Raw genomic sequence first — 13,882 nt, 5'->3', positions numbered from 1 at the left:
AAATATTTTGAAATTCTGCAATTGCAAAAGTTGCAATATGGTTTACTTAGTCTACCAGTCTATTGGAATGCCGGTTTACAGAAATATGACGATAAAAAATTAGAAAAGCAAGATTCTTTTAACCAATTGGTAGGTCACGACCATATGTGTCGGACAAGGCAACTATTACTATTTTGTACCATATTCAAATAGGAGAATGTAATTTCTAAAGTAATTGACAATTTTTACTTAAATTATTTCATTCAAAATAAACTAATTTTATCTAAAAAAAAATACCAAAAACAATTAAATTATATTATATATTTTTCTGTACTTAGGCTAAATTATACCCCAATAACATGAGACTCAAAATCTACTCGAAATGGATTTGAAGTTCCTTATTTACAAAGAAAATTACAGTTGAAAATATCTAAAGTAGATTTAGGAAGTGTAATGAGAATAATGATTCACACAATGTTACTAAAAATAATGTTTTTGTAATATTTATCCCTCCATTTTATACAAAATACTGCAAAGAAAACTTCCCGGGAATTCCCGCACTTAGTTCCCGGGAAAGCGCGTAAGCTAGTCTTTTCTACAAACCAATCGATGATGGAAGTGTTATTTCTAGTCTCCATTTTTGGCTAATATGGTTTTGCATGAGTACAGAGCCATTATGGCTTTACTGGACTTTTTTCAGTATGGAACAAAGTCTAGTTCCCTACCCAATATAACACGAAGATATACGTCCCTTGCAGTACATAAATAGTACTGACTTTGCAGTCAACACGACTGTTCTACCCGTGATATTACTAATTGTATCTGGGAAATAATTAATCAACTATTTTTTTATTCTTTTTTTTTTTTTTTTGCATAGGAATAACTTTCAATACATATATTTATTTTTAAAGTCATAATTACTTAATATATTTATGTAAACGTACATCCAAAATTGAGGAAAGATGTAAATATCAACAGATATTATCGACATATTTATACATATATAAATTGAATAAACATTTAATTCATTTAGTGGTTATATATAAATGTTTTCACATGTAGTAGTGGGTATAAATATAAATGTATTCACATCAAATTAAAAATGTTTTTAAAATAAAAACAAAGTTTTATAGATATTCCGGTATTAAAATGTTGATAGTGTAAACGAATGAAGAGGCAAATATATTTTGAAACTACTCTGCACGTTCGAACAAAGATTACCTATAATTTCCAATATTATTCTAATTAAATAAATACTTTAAACTTGAAGAGATTTGCATTGTTACACTTTGACAAAAATTCTTTAAGGTTCGTGTGGAACGCAATATTGTAAGGAAGCTCTGATTTAAATTACTATAATTACTCTCTTTTAATAAATCATTTTAATAGACCCCATAAATAGGCGGAATTTTCAATAATTTCATTCATATTGGGCAAATATTTGACAAAAATCAAAAACGAATTCATCGCCACAGTCAAACCAGCATATATTTTTAGCTCTTATTTGATATATAACATCATGGTACCTAGATTTTTCTGGAAAAAAATTAAACACATTTTGGTCAAATATTTGCCTAGTGTAGTTATGTTTTTAGCTATCTTATTTTGAATTTTATATTTACAAAAATTTGAGATGTTATGTGAAATTTATAGTAACTTTTAAATGAACAGTTTGCAATAAATTATGAATCCTTCTCCGTAGCTGGTTACATCCCACTGCCTCCACCCCCTCACGGTCCGGCTCATGGTGTGTACGCTGTCCCTACGTTATGGGGACGAGGCCCTCACGGTCGGAAAGTGGGCGATGGGACAGAATATAATTTAAAGTGATTTCGGAATAGCTTTGTTTAAATGTATTTTTTTTTTTTGAAATGTTATATCCCATTCACATTACACTTCCCAAAATGTAAAAAGATTTCAACCGTAATTTGCCTTATAAAAAGGGATTTCGAATCCACTATGTATTTTTCGAGTAAAAGCCGGCATATATTATGTCTGGTAATGGATGGAGTAATAATTCCGACCACAAATTACCCCAAGATTCTTGGGGTCACATTCGACAGCCTTTTTAGGTCATCTGCCCATGCCACTGCAATTTGTAATAAGCTCCGTGGTAGAAACAAGGTCCTCAAGTCACTAGCCGGCAGTACTTGGGGTGCGGACAAAGAAACCTTGCTAACTACTTATAAGGCAATTGGCCGGTCAGTGGTAAACTATGCAGCGCCAGTGTGGACACCGCAGACCAGTGATACGCAGTGGAATAACATACAAACCTGCCAGAACGCTGCTCTTAGAACTGCGACTGGGTGTCTCCGCAGCACACCCCTGGATCACCTTTATGTGGAGACAAAGATCATCCCTGTGCGAAGACACAACTACATGTTGTCAAAGCAGTATCTCCTGGGTTGTTATCGCAGTAATCATCCAAACCACCATCTTATGGATACACAACCACCACCCAGGAACGTAAGGGTTGATATACATAATCTAGAGCGCGAGATCCAGCGCTATAAAAGAGAGCCTCTAGATCAAGCAGCGTACCAGGCAGGTTTGAACAGGATTCATGAGGATACTGTAGCTGAAGCGGTGAGAAGCTACAAGGTTAATCCTGTTCTTGGAGTCCGACCACCGCCCATAGCACCGGAGGAAAGAGACCTCCCACGGCAGACTAGGGTAGTTTTGGCCCAATTAAGATCAGGCAAGTGCAGCCGCCTCAATTCCTACTTATCGGTGATTGATAGCAGCGTAGCTGACGTTTGTCCAATTTGCAACCAAGGGCCACACGACACGCGTCATCTTTTCTCTTGCCCAGCCAAACCAACCCGACTTACCACCAGATCACTCTGGACACACCCCATCTTAGTCGCAGAGTTCCTTGATCTGCCAACAAGCTGATGTACCAAGCGTATAACATGAAATGGATGAGATCACAATAAACTGTTACAACAACAACAACATGTCTGGTACACTACCATGTCCGGCAAATATTGACCAACTCTATGTTTAGGTTATACGATCTTCTTCGTATACCCGAATTCCAAAGACTCTGGAGGATACTCTGTTATCAGAACATATGGTGTAGGCGAGGACCATTATATATGTTATGCAAATTTACTTTAGGTCGGTTTTTAGAGTACGTTACTAGTTCGGTCTCTGCGAGATCTTTACCTAAACTATGTTGATTCGTACATTTTCCATTATAAACTATGTGAACTCTTACATTTTCCAGAGTCCTACGCACTCTATATTTAATTATATTATTTCAACTGGCCAGTGGAACATCATCTTTATTGACATTTTACTTTTAAGCGGTTTAGTTCGAGTAGATAAAGCAGAATCTGATGGCTGTGCCACAATGTGTGGAACACCAGTTATAGAGAAGTTTACGAAATTTATTTATTTTTAACATTTGAAAAAAAAAAAAAAAAAAAAATAATTTCACACTAATTTGAAACTAAAATGGTAACGCGTAAATTCAAATTCATATTCAATTAAAGGTATTTTGTATTGAGTTCTAACACAATTTGTATATAATTTGGCGTTCATTTATGCCCTGTTCCTGTAAATAGAACGAAAACCCATTCGAAAGAAAGGCAGTCACTCCAATTTGAATGAATTTGGGTTTTTCTATTTTTGAAAGTTCGTTTCGTTTGTATGAGAATACATTGATTATAAAAAATGAGTATTTTCAAATTTTTGGCATGAGAATTCATTCACATATGTTCGTTTATTACTCGACAACAAAATATGAAGTGACTTGCCTTTCGAAATAGAGGAACCAAAATCAAATTTCTTTCGTTTGGAATACGAAACAAAGCTTTCGTTCGATATACAGGAACATGACATTAATTTCGACATTAAAACATGTATAATTAAGATGAGAAATATTGTATATTTTATGCGAAAAATATTGAAATAGACCCTTTGCTATAGCTCATATTGAATTATCAATCTTTTGTTATTCTTAAAATCAACTTAACGATTATAGAGTTCGTCCAAATTAGAGTCATCGATGGTCGGGAGAATTGGCATTTTCAAAGAACCTAAAATATAAGGTTTTCAAAAATGAAAAGTCAGAAAAAATTATACTTATTGGCTTTTTAATTATGTATATGGTTAATATAAACAATAATCTTCAAAAATATCAGAATAAAATCAAAACAACTCAAATAAAATATTGTTGGTTTTTTTTGTTCTTTTTAATATCCATGCATATATTTACTTTTAACTTAAGTTTTAAATTTTTATTATTAATACAAATACTTATTTTCTAAGTTAAAAAATATATGTATAATTAAGCTAAAAATAAACAAACATAAATTCCTTTAATAATTGCTAAACCAAATAAAATTGGTATTTTTAATATAAATACAAATAAAATATTCCAAATTTTCCATTCAATATACAAGCCGAGTTTAAAGCTATGGGAGGATTATAATCATTTGAACATAAAGGTGAATCACAATGGAAATACAGTTTTTTCTTTCTGATAATGCAAATTATTTCAAGTAATCCCATAGGTTGCGAATTAGACGGCATGAGTTGACATTAAAAAAAAAGTAGAACAAACTTGTGGGTATATGCGTCTTTTATATGAATAATGAATTGTTCCATCAATTTAATGTAAATACAAAAATGGCTGGAACTGTCATATATTAATGGAAACTTTCATCGTATCTAAGTAATTTCAATTTCCTTGTAAAAATTCATTAATTTTTCGTCTATGGATATGTTATATGTCTTTTTTAATTTATGTTTATTTGCAATTTATCTAAATATTTATAAAGACAATAAGCAAGTGATGACTTAAGTGGTTTATAGGAGTTCTATAGGTCAATTGACTTAGATAGCAATTAGATAACAAAATATGTTAAAATGAAGGAAAAATGATCAATTTATCATATTCCAATTGGAACCAGTAAATAAATAATCCGTTTTCTAGGGTGTTACGTTTTGAAGTTCTTGTGAAGTGAAAAATTATGCTTATATCTGTATTCCAAAATTGTTACTGCATCCAAATAATTATAATTTTTTTAACTAAAAAAAATATATAGTTCCTGAAATTGTCTATTAACCGTCACATTGAAACGGAAAGATTAGACCATTTAGCACATAACCCAATAAGAGGAAACGAGAAATTTGGGTAGAAAAGCGAGACTAAGCTTGATTCTACTTATCAAGAAAATGCAGGGTAGGCGTTCTTGGATACTGGATATACGAAACTACCTAGCGAAATGTTGTCGTATATGGCAATCATTTTTAATTCCCATGTCAATTTTGAGCCAAAAAAGGACATTTTTCCACTTTTTAAAAATCTATACACGTTTTATTTTTTTATGTTTTTACTTCCTGTGAAAGTATCTTTCAATTGTAATGCTAATTAAATAAATTTAAAATATGGGAAATTCGTCTTTAGTTGATAAATTATAACTCAAGACCGACAAATCTGAGAATTTAATGTATATTTAAATGACAAAGATTTTATATTTAAAATTTGCTACCTATATTGGATTTAAGAATGTGTCTATGCTTCGAGCAGTTTTTTAGAATGCTTTTAACGGAGGAAATCGAATTAGGTACTGAAGGGCTAGGAGTTTGAATTGTGGCACCATCTAAATATATTCCAGAATTTAATTTATTCCTTATCAATTAATATCTTTGCATTAATAAATTTAAATATTTTGCTTTTAAATTTTCAAAGTTATTAAAAATATTTAAAAATGATTTAACAAGTTTATGTGAAATTTAAGGACCACCAAGAAATTTGCTCCACAGGAATATTGAAATTTGTTCATGTACCTCACATCCTCTATAAGCTTTTGTTTAGTTTTTCTTGTCATCGACTTGTATAATAAATTCTCCTGCATTTTAAAGTATTTGCGAACTACCTTCCAGTCCTTAACCAAAATTACAGCATGAATTAGTCTTTTTTGCTGTCTTGTAGAATGCTTTACTTTGTATTGATAGATTTTCCGATTTTATCACCATATCATCAAGTTTTTCGCCACGTTCCAATACTGCCTCAATTGTATTCTTTAGAATAATTTTCGTTTCATCTAAATCATTTTGCATTTTTGTCAAAGCATCAGCTTCCTTAGGATCTTGATATTTTGCCAAATATGTTGGTAATACATTGAAGTCTATACTGCTCTCAGTGCCTGTTTGCCACTGGTCAGTGGGTATTTTTGCACTAAATTCATCCAAAATTTTTGTGATTAATGTATGCGCAACACGTTGTGGATATTCGTGATCGGCTATAAGAACCCCAGCCAAATTGTCTGTTCTTACATATACATGGCACATATAAACATCCTGTTTGACTGATTGCCGCATCGCTGGTTGTGTGCGTTCTACCAATGTTTTTGATGCGAAACTAATAAATGAGCAGCAGAAAAGAGGAAGGAAAAAAAACACAAAAAGATTGTTTTATGATGATTCATTTCATCCTGATATTGACGTAGTATCCTGCATTTACTTACGTCATGAACTCCTGTACCGTCCCTCTTTGGAAAAATGAGAATGATTGCAAATCATATGTGGACTTGAGTAAACGTCCCTCCACGTCTTTATAGAACACACTTATAGCAAATAACTTAACCATTTTTGAACTTTTTTTCTGGTGTATTTCTTTTTGACTTTTGCTGTTTGGACCGTATTGCTGGCTTAACAAAATTTTATTTATACGTTTGTGGTGGGTTACTTTATAGTGATTTTGATACGTCGTTAATAGAAATATTTATTTCGAGTCGCTAAATTTTCTAAAATATGTTTATTAACTAATTTTTTTATTTTCCAAAAATGACATAGATTTTTCTTTAGATTCGTGATGAATGAATGAATGAAATGTTATCGTATTTAATCGATTGATTGGGATGTGCCGATAAGTATGTAATCGCAACCTTTCCGATAAATGTATCGTAGACTACAAATATCGGCATAGTCTTTGCACTATGGGAATGTTTATTTTTTTGCAAAATCTACTTTCGTATACAAAAAACGAATAAGTAGTCTTTTTTAACAATATAATGAATACTGCGGTATCTAGCGACTAGTTTGTAAGTTAATTATTTAAAAACAAAATTGAGATTCATAAAGATTAATCATATGGCAAAAAATAAACGTTTATCCTAATAGATGGCGCCAAAATATAATTGGAATTTGGTGTGGTGAGGAAATTGGCTAAATTCAATTCAATTCAATTCAAACATTTATTTAATCAATTAAGCCCTCTTGGACCATACATTGATAGATTTGAAAAAAAAGTACAACAAGCTAAAGAAATTACAAATGCAAAGGAAAAAAATCATAATAATACTTAAAACTAATGTGAATACAATATTCTCAATAGCTGAAAAACTACACGCACATTTCTTTACCTAAACACCAAAAAAACGCAACACCGCATATGGAGGTAATTATCAGTGATGATACAAAAACAAAGTTAATTGTTATAATTAAAATACTGAATTAGTTTACTTTTAAAAGCGCTTAGACTTACGGAAAAGTTCTTATAATCGGATGGAATTGCATTCCATAATCTGGATAAACGAATTATGAACGATCTTTCAAAAACAAGGTATGAGAAAGTCTCTATTAGAATTTGAGTATTACGAGTAGAGTTTAGAAAATTAAAACATTGGAGGTAAGCGGGACTGTTTGCAATTTTCCTGTAAAAACTTGTAAGGGAGTAAAAATGGATTTTAATCTCTCCCAATAAACACAAACAAAATGCTAAATTTCAACAATTTTTCAAACATTTTTTCAAAGGATTAAGGTAATATTCAAGTTGAGAAATTGTTGAGAAAATCGCGTTCTCAACAAAAAACAGACATTACCCTCAACAGTGAAATTCAACACATTAGCAATAATATCTCAAGTGTTATCCTCAAATTGAAATGCATCGCTACTCAATAATTTGTCAAACAATTTTCGATGCGAGTTAAATTCAAAATTAACATCGTTGCAAATACTTTTCAACCTAAATTTGTATGAATGATATCTCCACTTCAAATTGAAAGTCAAAGCCAAAATTCTATGAATTTTGTATAATTTATTAATTTTCAACAAAATAAAATATATAATAATACAGTGTATTATGTAGTGTATACACTACACTAGAGGTGTGCATGTGAGTAATAGTTTACTCACGCACACTCACGATTGAAAAATCATACTTACGCCACTCACGCACGATATTTTTTAGTAGGACTCACGCTCACGCACACTCACGATATGAAAATTTGTACTCACGCACGAAAACGTCGCGACTCACGAAAAATATCGTGACTCACGAATAATTTTATGATTAATTTACCTTACCGAAGTGTCTGAAAACATGAGCATTATGAAAATCGAGAGTGTTATTAAACTTTTAACATCCCAGTTGTCACTAAAATTGTAATTGAATTTACCTCTTAAGCGTTTTATGTTGGTGAGCAGGAATATTTTCGTGAGTGTAATTCGTTACTCACGCACACTCACGAAGATATTATTTTCGTGACTCACGCTCACGCACGAAATTTTGGTTTGTTAATCACGCTCACGCACACTCACGCTGTTGTCATGAGCGTGACTCTCGACTCATGCACGAATCACGAAAATTTTCGTGATTCACGACAATTTCGTGTCACGTGCACACCTCTACACTACACTACAAATACACTACAATACCAATTGATAAATAATAATCTTATTAAACATATCAACAAATAAGAACAAAAACAAAAAAAAACAAACAAACAACAAAACTTTAAATGTCTTAAACATTATTAGTAAACACTTTTGCAATGATAATTCGTTTTCCTTCCTTTTGGTGTCATAAAACAGCATTAAAATTTATTAACATGCGGGCAATTTGAAATTAGGAACGTATTGTACCGCGTGTTAGAATTGATTTCCAGCAGAACGAATTCACAAAGTATCCATTTTAAACTATTAATAGCATATGAATTAAACTGACGATGTGATGTACATTTTCATCTAGAAGTTGTTGATTTCAACAATTTGTTGTTTTTAACAATATTAATTGGTTGCACTTGTAATGTTTCTGGAAACTTTTTCTTGTCGATAAGCCACTCATTTTTCATTGGTCAGCTTCTTAATGTTTGCAAGAATGTAGCATCCAAAGATTTTAGTTTTCTGCAAAGAGATTTAAATTTAGTGACTTCTCTAAAGTGTTGATTTAATTTTTCATATTGACGTACCAATTATTATAAACTATTTGAAGCAGTTCCAGTTAATTGTCCACCATTTTTCATCGGTCAGCTTTTTAATGTTTTCAAGAACGTAGAATCCATAATTTTTGTTTTCTGCAAAGAAATATACATTTCGTGACTTCCTTAAAGTTTTATTTCATTTTTTATTTTCACTTACTATATTTATAAACTATTTGGTTATTTGTCTAAAATTTTCCATTTTTTTATTTCTTGCAATTGATCACGAACTTCGTTGCACAAATAATTATTGAAAACCACATGGTTTTTTCGTTGCATTTTAGGGTAGTGTTTTGTCAAAGTTTTCTCATATTATCTTTAACACCTTTTCGAAGATTTCGTCAATATTTTGGCAAATTGGAAGTAATTCGCAAACAATTTGAAGATGTATTGAAGATGAGCTATTTCAAGTCAAGTTGAATTTATGTTGAAAATTATATTTACCCTCAAACTGAAAAGTTGTTGCATTTGAAAAACGCTCATCCTGTGTTCATTGGGCTTTGCTAAAATATACATGAACGCAGGGTTGATAAAGTTGACACTTTTGTGATTTTCTTTGATACATTTCTACTGCCAAAAGCACCATGGTACGACCGCGAGCCATTTGTTTCTTTTTCATCACATTTACTCTATTTCTATTCTATTTCACATTGAATAAATAAACATATTCCAAAATGAGGATATTTTATTTTTTATTACAGGATCTCAACATTTTTGAGAGGAATATTTCCTATACCACATTCGTCCGCACCATGTTGACATTTTCTATAGAAATAAAATTTTGACAAAATTTTTTATAGAAATTTTGAAAAAAAAATTCTATAGAAGTAAAATTTTAACAAAATTTTTTATAGAAACAAAATTTTGATAAATTCTACTATATAAATAAAATTTTTACAAAATTTTCTATTGATTTCTATATAAATAAAATTTTTACAAAATTTTCTATAGAGTTCTATAGAAATAAAATTTTGACACAAATTTCTGTAGAAATAAAATTTTGACAAAATTTTCTATAGAAAGAAAATTTTGACAAAATTTTCTATAGAAATAAAATTTTGACAAAATTTTCTATAGAAATAAAATTTTGTCAAAAATTTCTATAGAAATAAAATTTTGACAAAATTTTCTATAGAAATAACATTTTGACAAAATTTTCTATAGAATTGAAATTTTGACAAAATAAAATAATAAATAAATAATAAAAAAAATTTTGACAAAATTTTCTATAGAAATAAAAGTTTGACAAAATTTTCTCTAGAAATAATATTTTTATAAAATTGTCTATAGAAATACAATTTTGACAAACTTTTCTATAGAAATAAAATTTTGACTAAATTTTCTATAGAAATGCAATTTTGACAAAATTTTATATAGAAATGAAATTTTGACAAAATTTTCTATAGAAATAAAATTTTTCACCAATATCAAAATTTTAAGCGTAATAACTATGTTTTCAGCACATATTTTTTTTCAAAAATTTATAAAATCTGCGCTTGGTGTTTCACCAAATATCAAATTGGCTCTTGTTACAATAGTGATGACAAAATACTTTCGTGTAACATTTCGTACTTTTTGGTAAATTTCTCCTAATACAATTGGCGCTTGTTGTAGTGCGACATAGGAGTCTGTGGTAGCGTTGGGCATGGAATCGAACTTTGAAATGCTGGCAAAGATTATTCGTATAAATGTTTTTACATGGAAGAATTTATAAATTTTTATTCAAATTAATAGAAATGTAAAGAATCGTGTTTTACTTGACTACAATGAATGTCTACAGTTTGAAGGGTCTCTTATTGGCGTCGTTCTAAATTTATCTAAAAATGCTCCGGTAACTGCACTCATCCATGTTGATATGTACTGTGCAGCATATTATACTTTGGTTTTAAATATTTATTATTGTGTATATATCGAAGTATGCTTTTGATAATATGTATATTGTATAAAATAATTTTTTCTTTATCCTTTGTTCTGGTGCCTTTGAAATAAAAACTATTATTCGATATCACTGCGCGAATCTATTCTTTTAATAGGTTATGGGCCTGCGTACGTGAAATATCGGGATATTTAAATCGTTATAGTTTTTTTTTTGAATACGCGTTAAATTAAATCGTTTACCATTGGCTGGTCGTAATAATGAATAATCCAAGCGTACAATTTCCAAAACTTTCGAATTCCAATTATCATAATTGGAAATTCAATATGGAGCTATTATTGCTGGAACGTGAACTTTGGGACATCATTGTTCAAGAACCACCAACTACGCCGGATGCAAAATGGCTTCTTCGCGATGGAAAGGCAAGAGCTACAATAGGTTTGGCTATAGAGGAATCTCAAAAGATTCATATCAAGAAGCTCAAGACAGCTAGGGAATATTGGATTACCCTAAAAACCCATCATGAGAAGGCAAGTCTTACAAATAAAGTTAGTTTACTTCGTCAACTTTCAACAAAGAGAATGAATCGTGGTCAAACAATGGAGGAACACATAACAGAATTCTTAAATATTGTGGATAAACTGAATGATTTAGGTGAGGAAATTGGGGAATACAAAGCTGTGGCATTTTTGCTAGGAAGTTTACCAGAGGACTACAATTCGTTGATATCTTCTCTGGAAATGCGCCAAGAGAATGAATTGACCGTCGATTTTGTTAAAGAAAAACTAATTCTGGAATTCAAACGCAAGTCTGGTGAAGAGCAAGCAAATGATGCCGCATTCAAGATTCAAAAGAAATTCAAACCCAAATGTTTTTCATGCGGCAAGCCCGGACATTTGAAAAAGGATTGTAATAAAAGAAAACCGAAAGAAAATCATGCAAACATTGCAATAAATGATAATAATCAAAACCTTTGCTTTGTGGCAAATACAGAAAAATTAAAATGTGATTGGTTTATAGATTCCGCTGCAACATGTCATATGTGTTGTGACGAAAGTTTCTTCAACAAGCTGGAAAAGGGTAAGAATGACTCAATTTATTTGGCGGATGGTACTGAGCTGAAATCTAGTGGAATCGGCGAATGTATTTTGGTATGTAAAAACAAAGGAATCCGTGTCACCAATGTGTTATTTGTTCCGGAACTGGATGGAAGCCTGTTGTCTGTACGAAAATTGACAAGTGAAGTTTTCGAAGTTCTTTTCACTTCAAGTACATGTTCAATTTCGATGAATGGTAAAGTTCACGCTACAGCAAACTTGATGAGAAATTTATATGTACTCAATCAAAGCCAAAAGGGAAATAAAGTATGTCGGAACCAACTGGAATGCGTCCACATTTGGCATCGCCGTATGGGACACAGAAACGTTCAAGCTATCAGTAAGAGTCACAAAGAAGGATTGATTGCAGGAATGAATATCAAGAAATGTTCTTGTTCATCAGAATGTGAGGTATGTTTAAAATCCAAATTAACAAGAAAATCATTTCCAAAAGTATCTGAAACAAGAGCAAAGTGTTGCTTAGAACTGGTACACGCCGATTTGTGTGGTCCTATGCAAAATACAACCCCATCAGGAAATCGTTACTTTTTAACTTTAATTGACGACTATAGCCGTTATTGCCACATATATTTTTTGAAATCAAAAGATATGGCCTACGAAAAGATAAAAGAATTTATCGAGATGACGGAAACCCAACTTGGAAAACGATTGAAAGCCGTTAGAACTGACCGAGGTGGCGAATTTTGTAACAAGAAGATGGAACAATTTATGAAATCTAAGGGTATTAAACACCAACTTACTGCTCCATATACACCGGAGCAAAATGGGGTAGCAGAAAGGAAAAACCGGAGTTTAATGGAAATGGCCCGTTGTATGTTAAATGAAGCTAATATTGATAATAAATTCTGGGCAGAAGCTGTCAATACAGCGAATTATATCCAAAATAGACTACCATCTTCCTCTACCAAAACTACACCTTATGAGCTATGGTTTAGCAAAGTACCAGATGTAAGTCATATTCGAATATTTGGTTCAACAGCCTATGCACATATTAATAAACAAAAGAGAAGGAAGTTGGATAATGTCGCCGTGAAATGTAATTTAGTTGGCTACAGCGAAGAATCGAAAGCTTTCAGGCTTCTTAATGTAAATACCAATACAATTATTATCAGCAGGGATGTAGAATTCATAGAGCCAAAAATATCTAAAAATTTACCAAATGCAAATGAAATTAACAGGTTAGTTGATACCGCATTATTTGAATTTTCTACAGAGAATCATGAATCTGACACCACAAGTCGCGAAAATGTTGAAGATGATATAGAGACGGAATATTCAGAAGAATTTAACGGGTTTGAATCCGCAATAGAATTGAATTCATCATTTTCATCAAGTGATTCAAGTTTTTCCGAGAACGATATTCAAGGTAATACTGGATCAAGCCAAGTTGTCAGTACAAGAAAATCGTCAAGAAGCAACATAGGAGTACCTCCACAAAAATATGGATATAAAGTGAGTTTTGCTGAAGATCCGGTATCTTATAAACAAGCAATTACAAGACCCAATAATGATAAATGGTTGGAGGCGATGCGTGATGAAATGAAATCAATGCATGAAAACCAGACATGGGAACTTGTAGAAATGCCTAGAGATTGTAGGCTGATTGGCACCAAATGGGTCTTCAAAATTAAGAAAACTGTAAACGGAGGCAAACGATACAAAGCTAGACTAGTAGCTAAAGGCTTTTCACAGAAATA

General features: G+C 31.5%; 1 protein-coding gene and 1 long non-coding RNA gene across 2 annotated transcripts; both read right to left on the bottom strand.

Annotated features, from left to right (window-relative positions):
• Window positions 1–5,596: 5,596 nt before the first annotated feature.
• Window positions 5,597–6,823, bottom strand: Ykt6 (YKT6 v-SNARE homolog). The gene is made up of 2 exons (XM_075299075.1): window positions 6,459–6,823; window positions 5,597–6,352 (listed from the first exon to the last, which is right to left on the bottom strand). Exons 1-2 carry the CDS (start codon window positions 6,578–6,580, stop codon window positions 5,878–5,880), a joined length of 597 nt encoding a protein of 198 aa, XP_075155190.1. The 5' UTR covers window positions 6,581–6,823; the 3' UTR covers window positions 5,597–5,877.
• Window positions 6,824–9,073: 2,250 nt separating this feature from the next.
• LOC142231776 (uncharacterized) lies at window positions 9,074–9,665 on the bottom strand. The gene is made up of 3 exons (XR_012720915.1): window positions 9,352–9,665; window positions 9,183–9,287; window positions 9,074–9,117 (listed from the first exon to the last, which is right to left on the bottom strand). It is a non-coding gene; the product is annotated as an uncharacterized LOC142231776 (long non-coding RNA).
• Window positions 9,666–13,882: the final 4,217 nt, after the last annotated feature.

Source organism: Haematobia irritans, chromosome 3 (assembly GCF_050003625.1).
Source record: "Haematobia irritans isolate KBUSLIRL chromosome 3, ASM5000362v1, whole genome shotgun sequence".
Classification (NCBI taxonomy): domain Eukaryota; kingdom Metazoa; phylum Arthropoda; class Insecta; order Diptera; family Muscidae; genus Haematobia; species Haematobia irritans.
Note: the sequence above shows the minus strand (reverse complement) of the source record. Positions and strands in the feature narration are given on the sequence as shown.

Bases quoted from the DNA above. Each gene is read 5' to 3' on its own strand.
- Ykt6 (XM_075299075.1), bottom strand. From the start codon at position 6,580: ATGGTTAAGTTATTTGCTATAAGTGTGTTCTATAAAGACGTGGAGGGA. The intron at 6,353-6,458 runs GTAAGTAAATGC...CTCATTTATTAG, and splicing joins ACGGTACAGGAGTTCATGAC to TTTCGCATCAAAAACATTGG.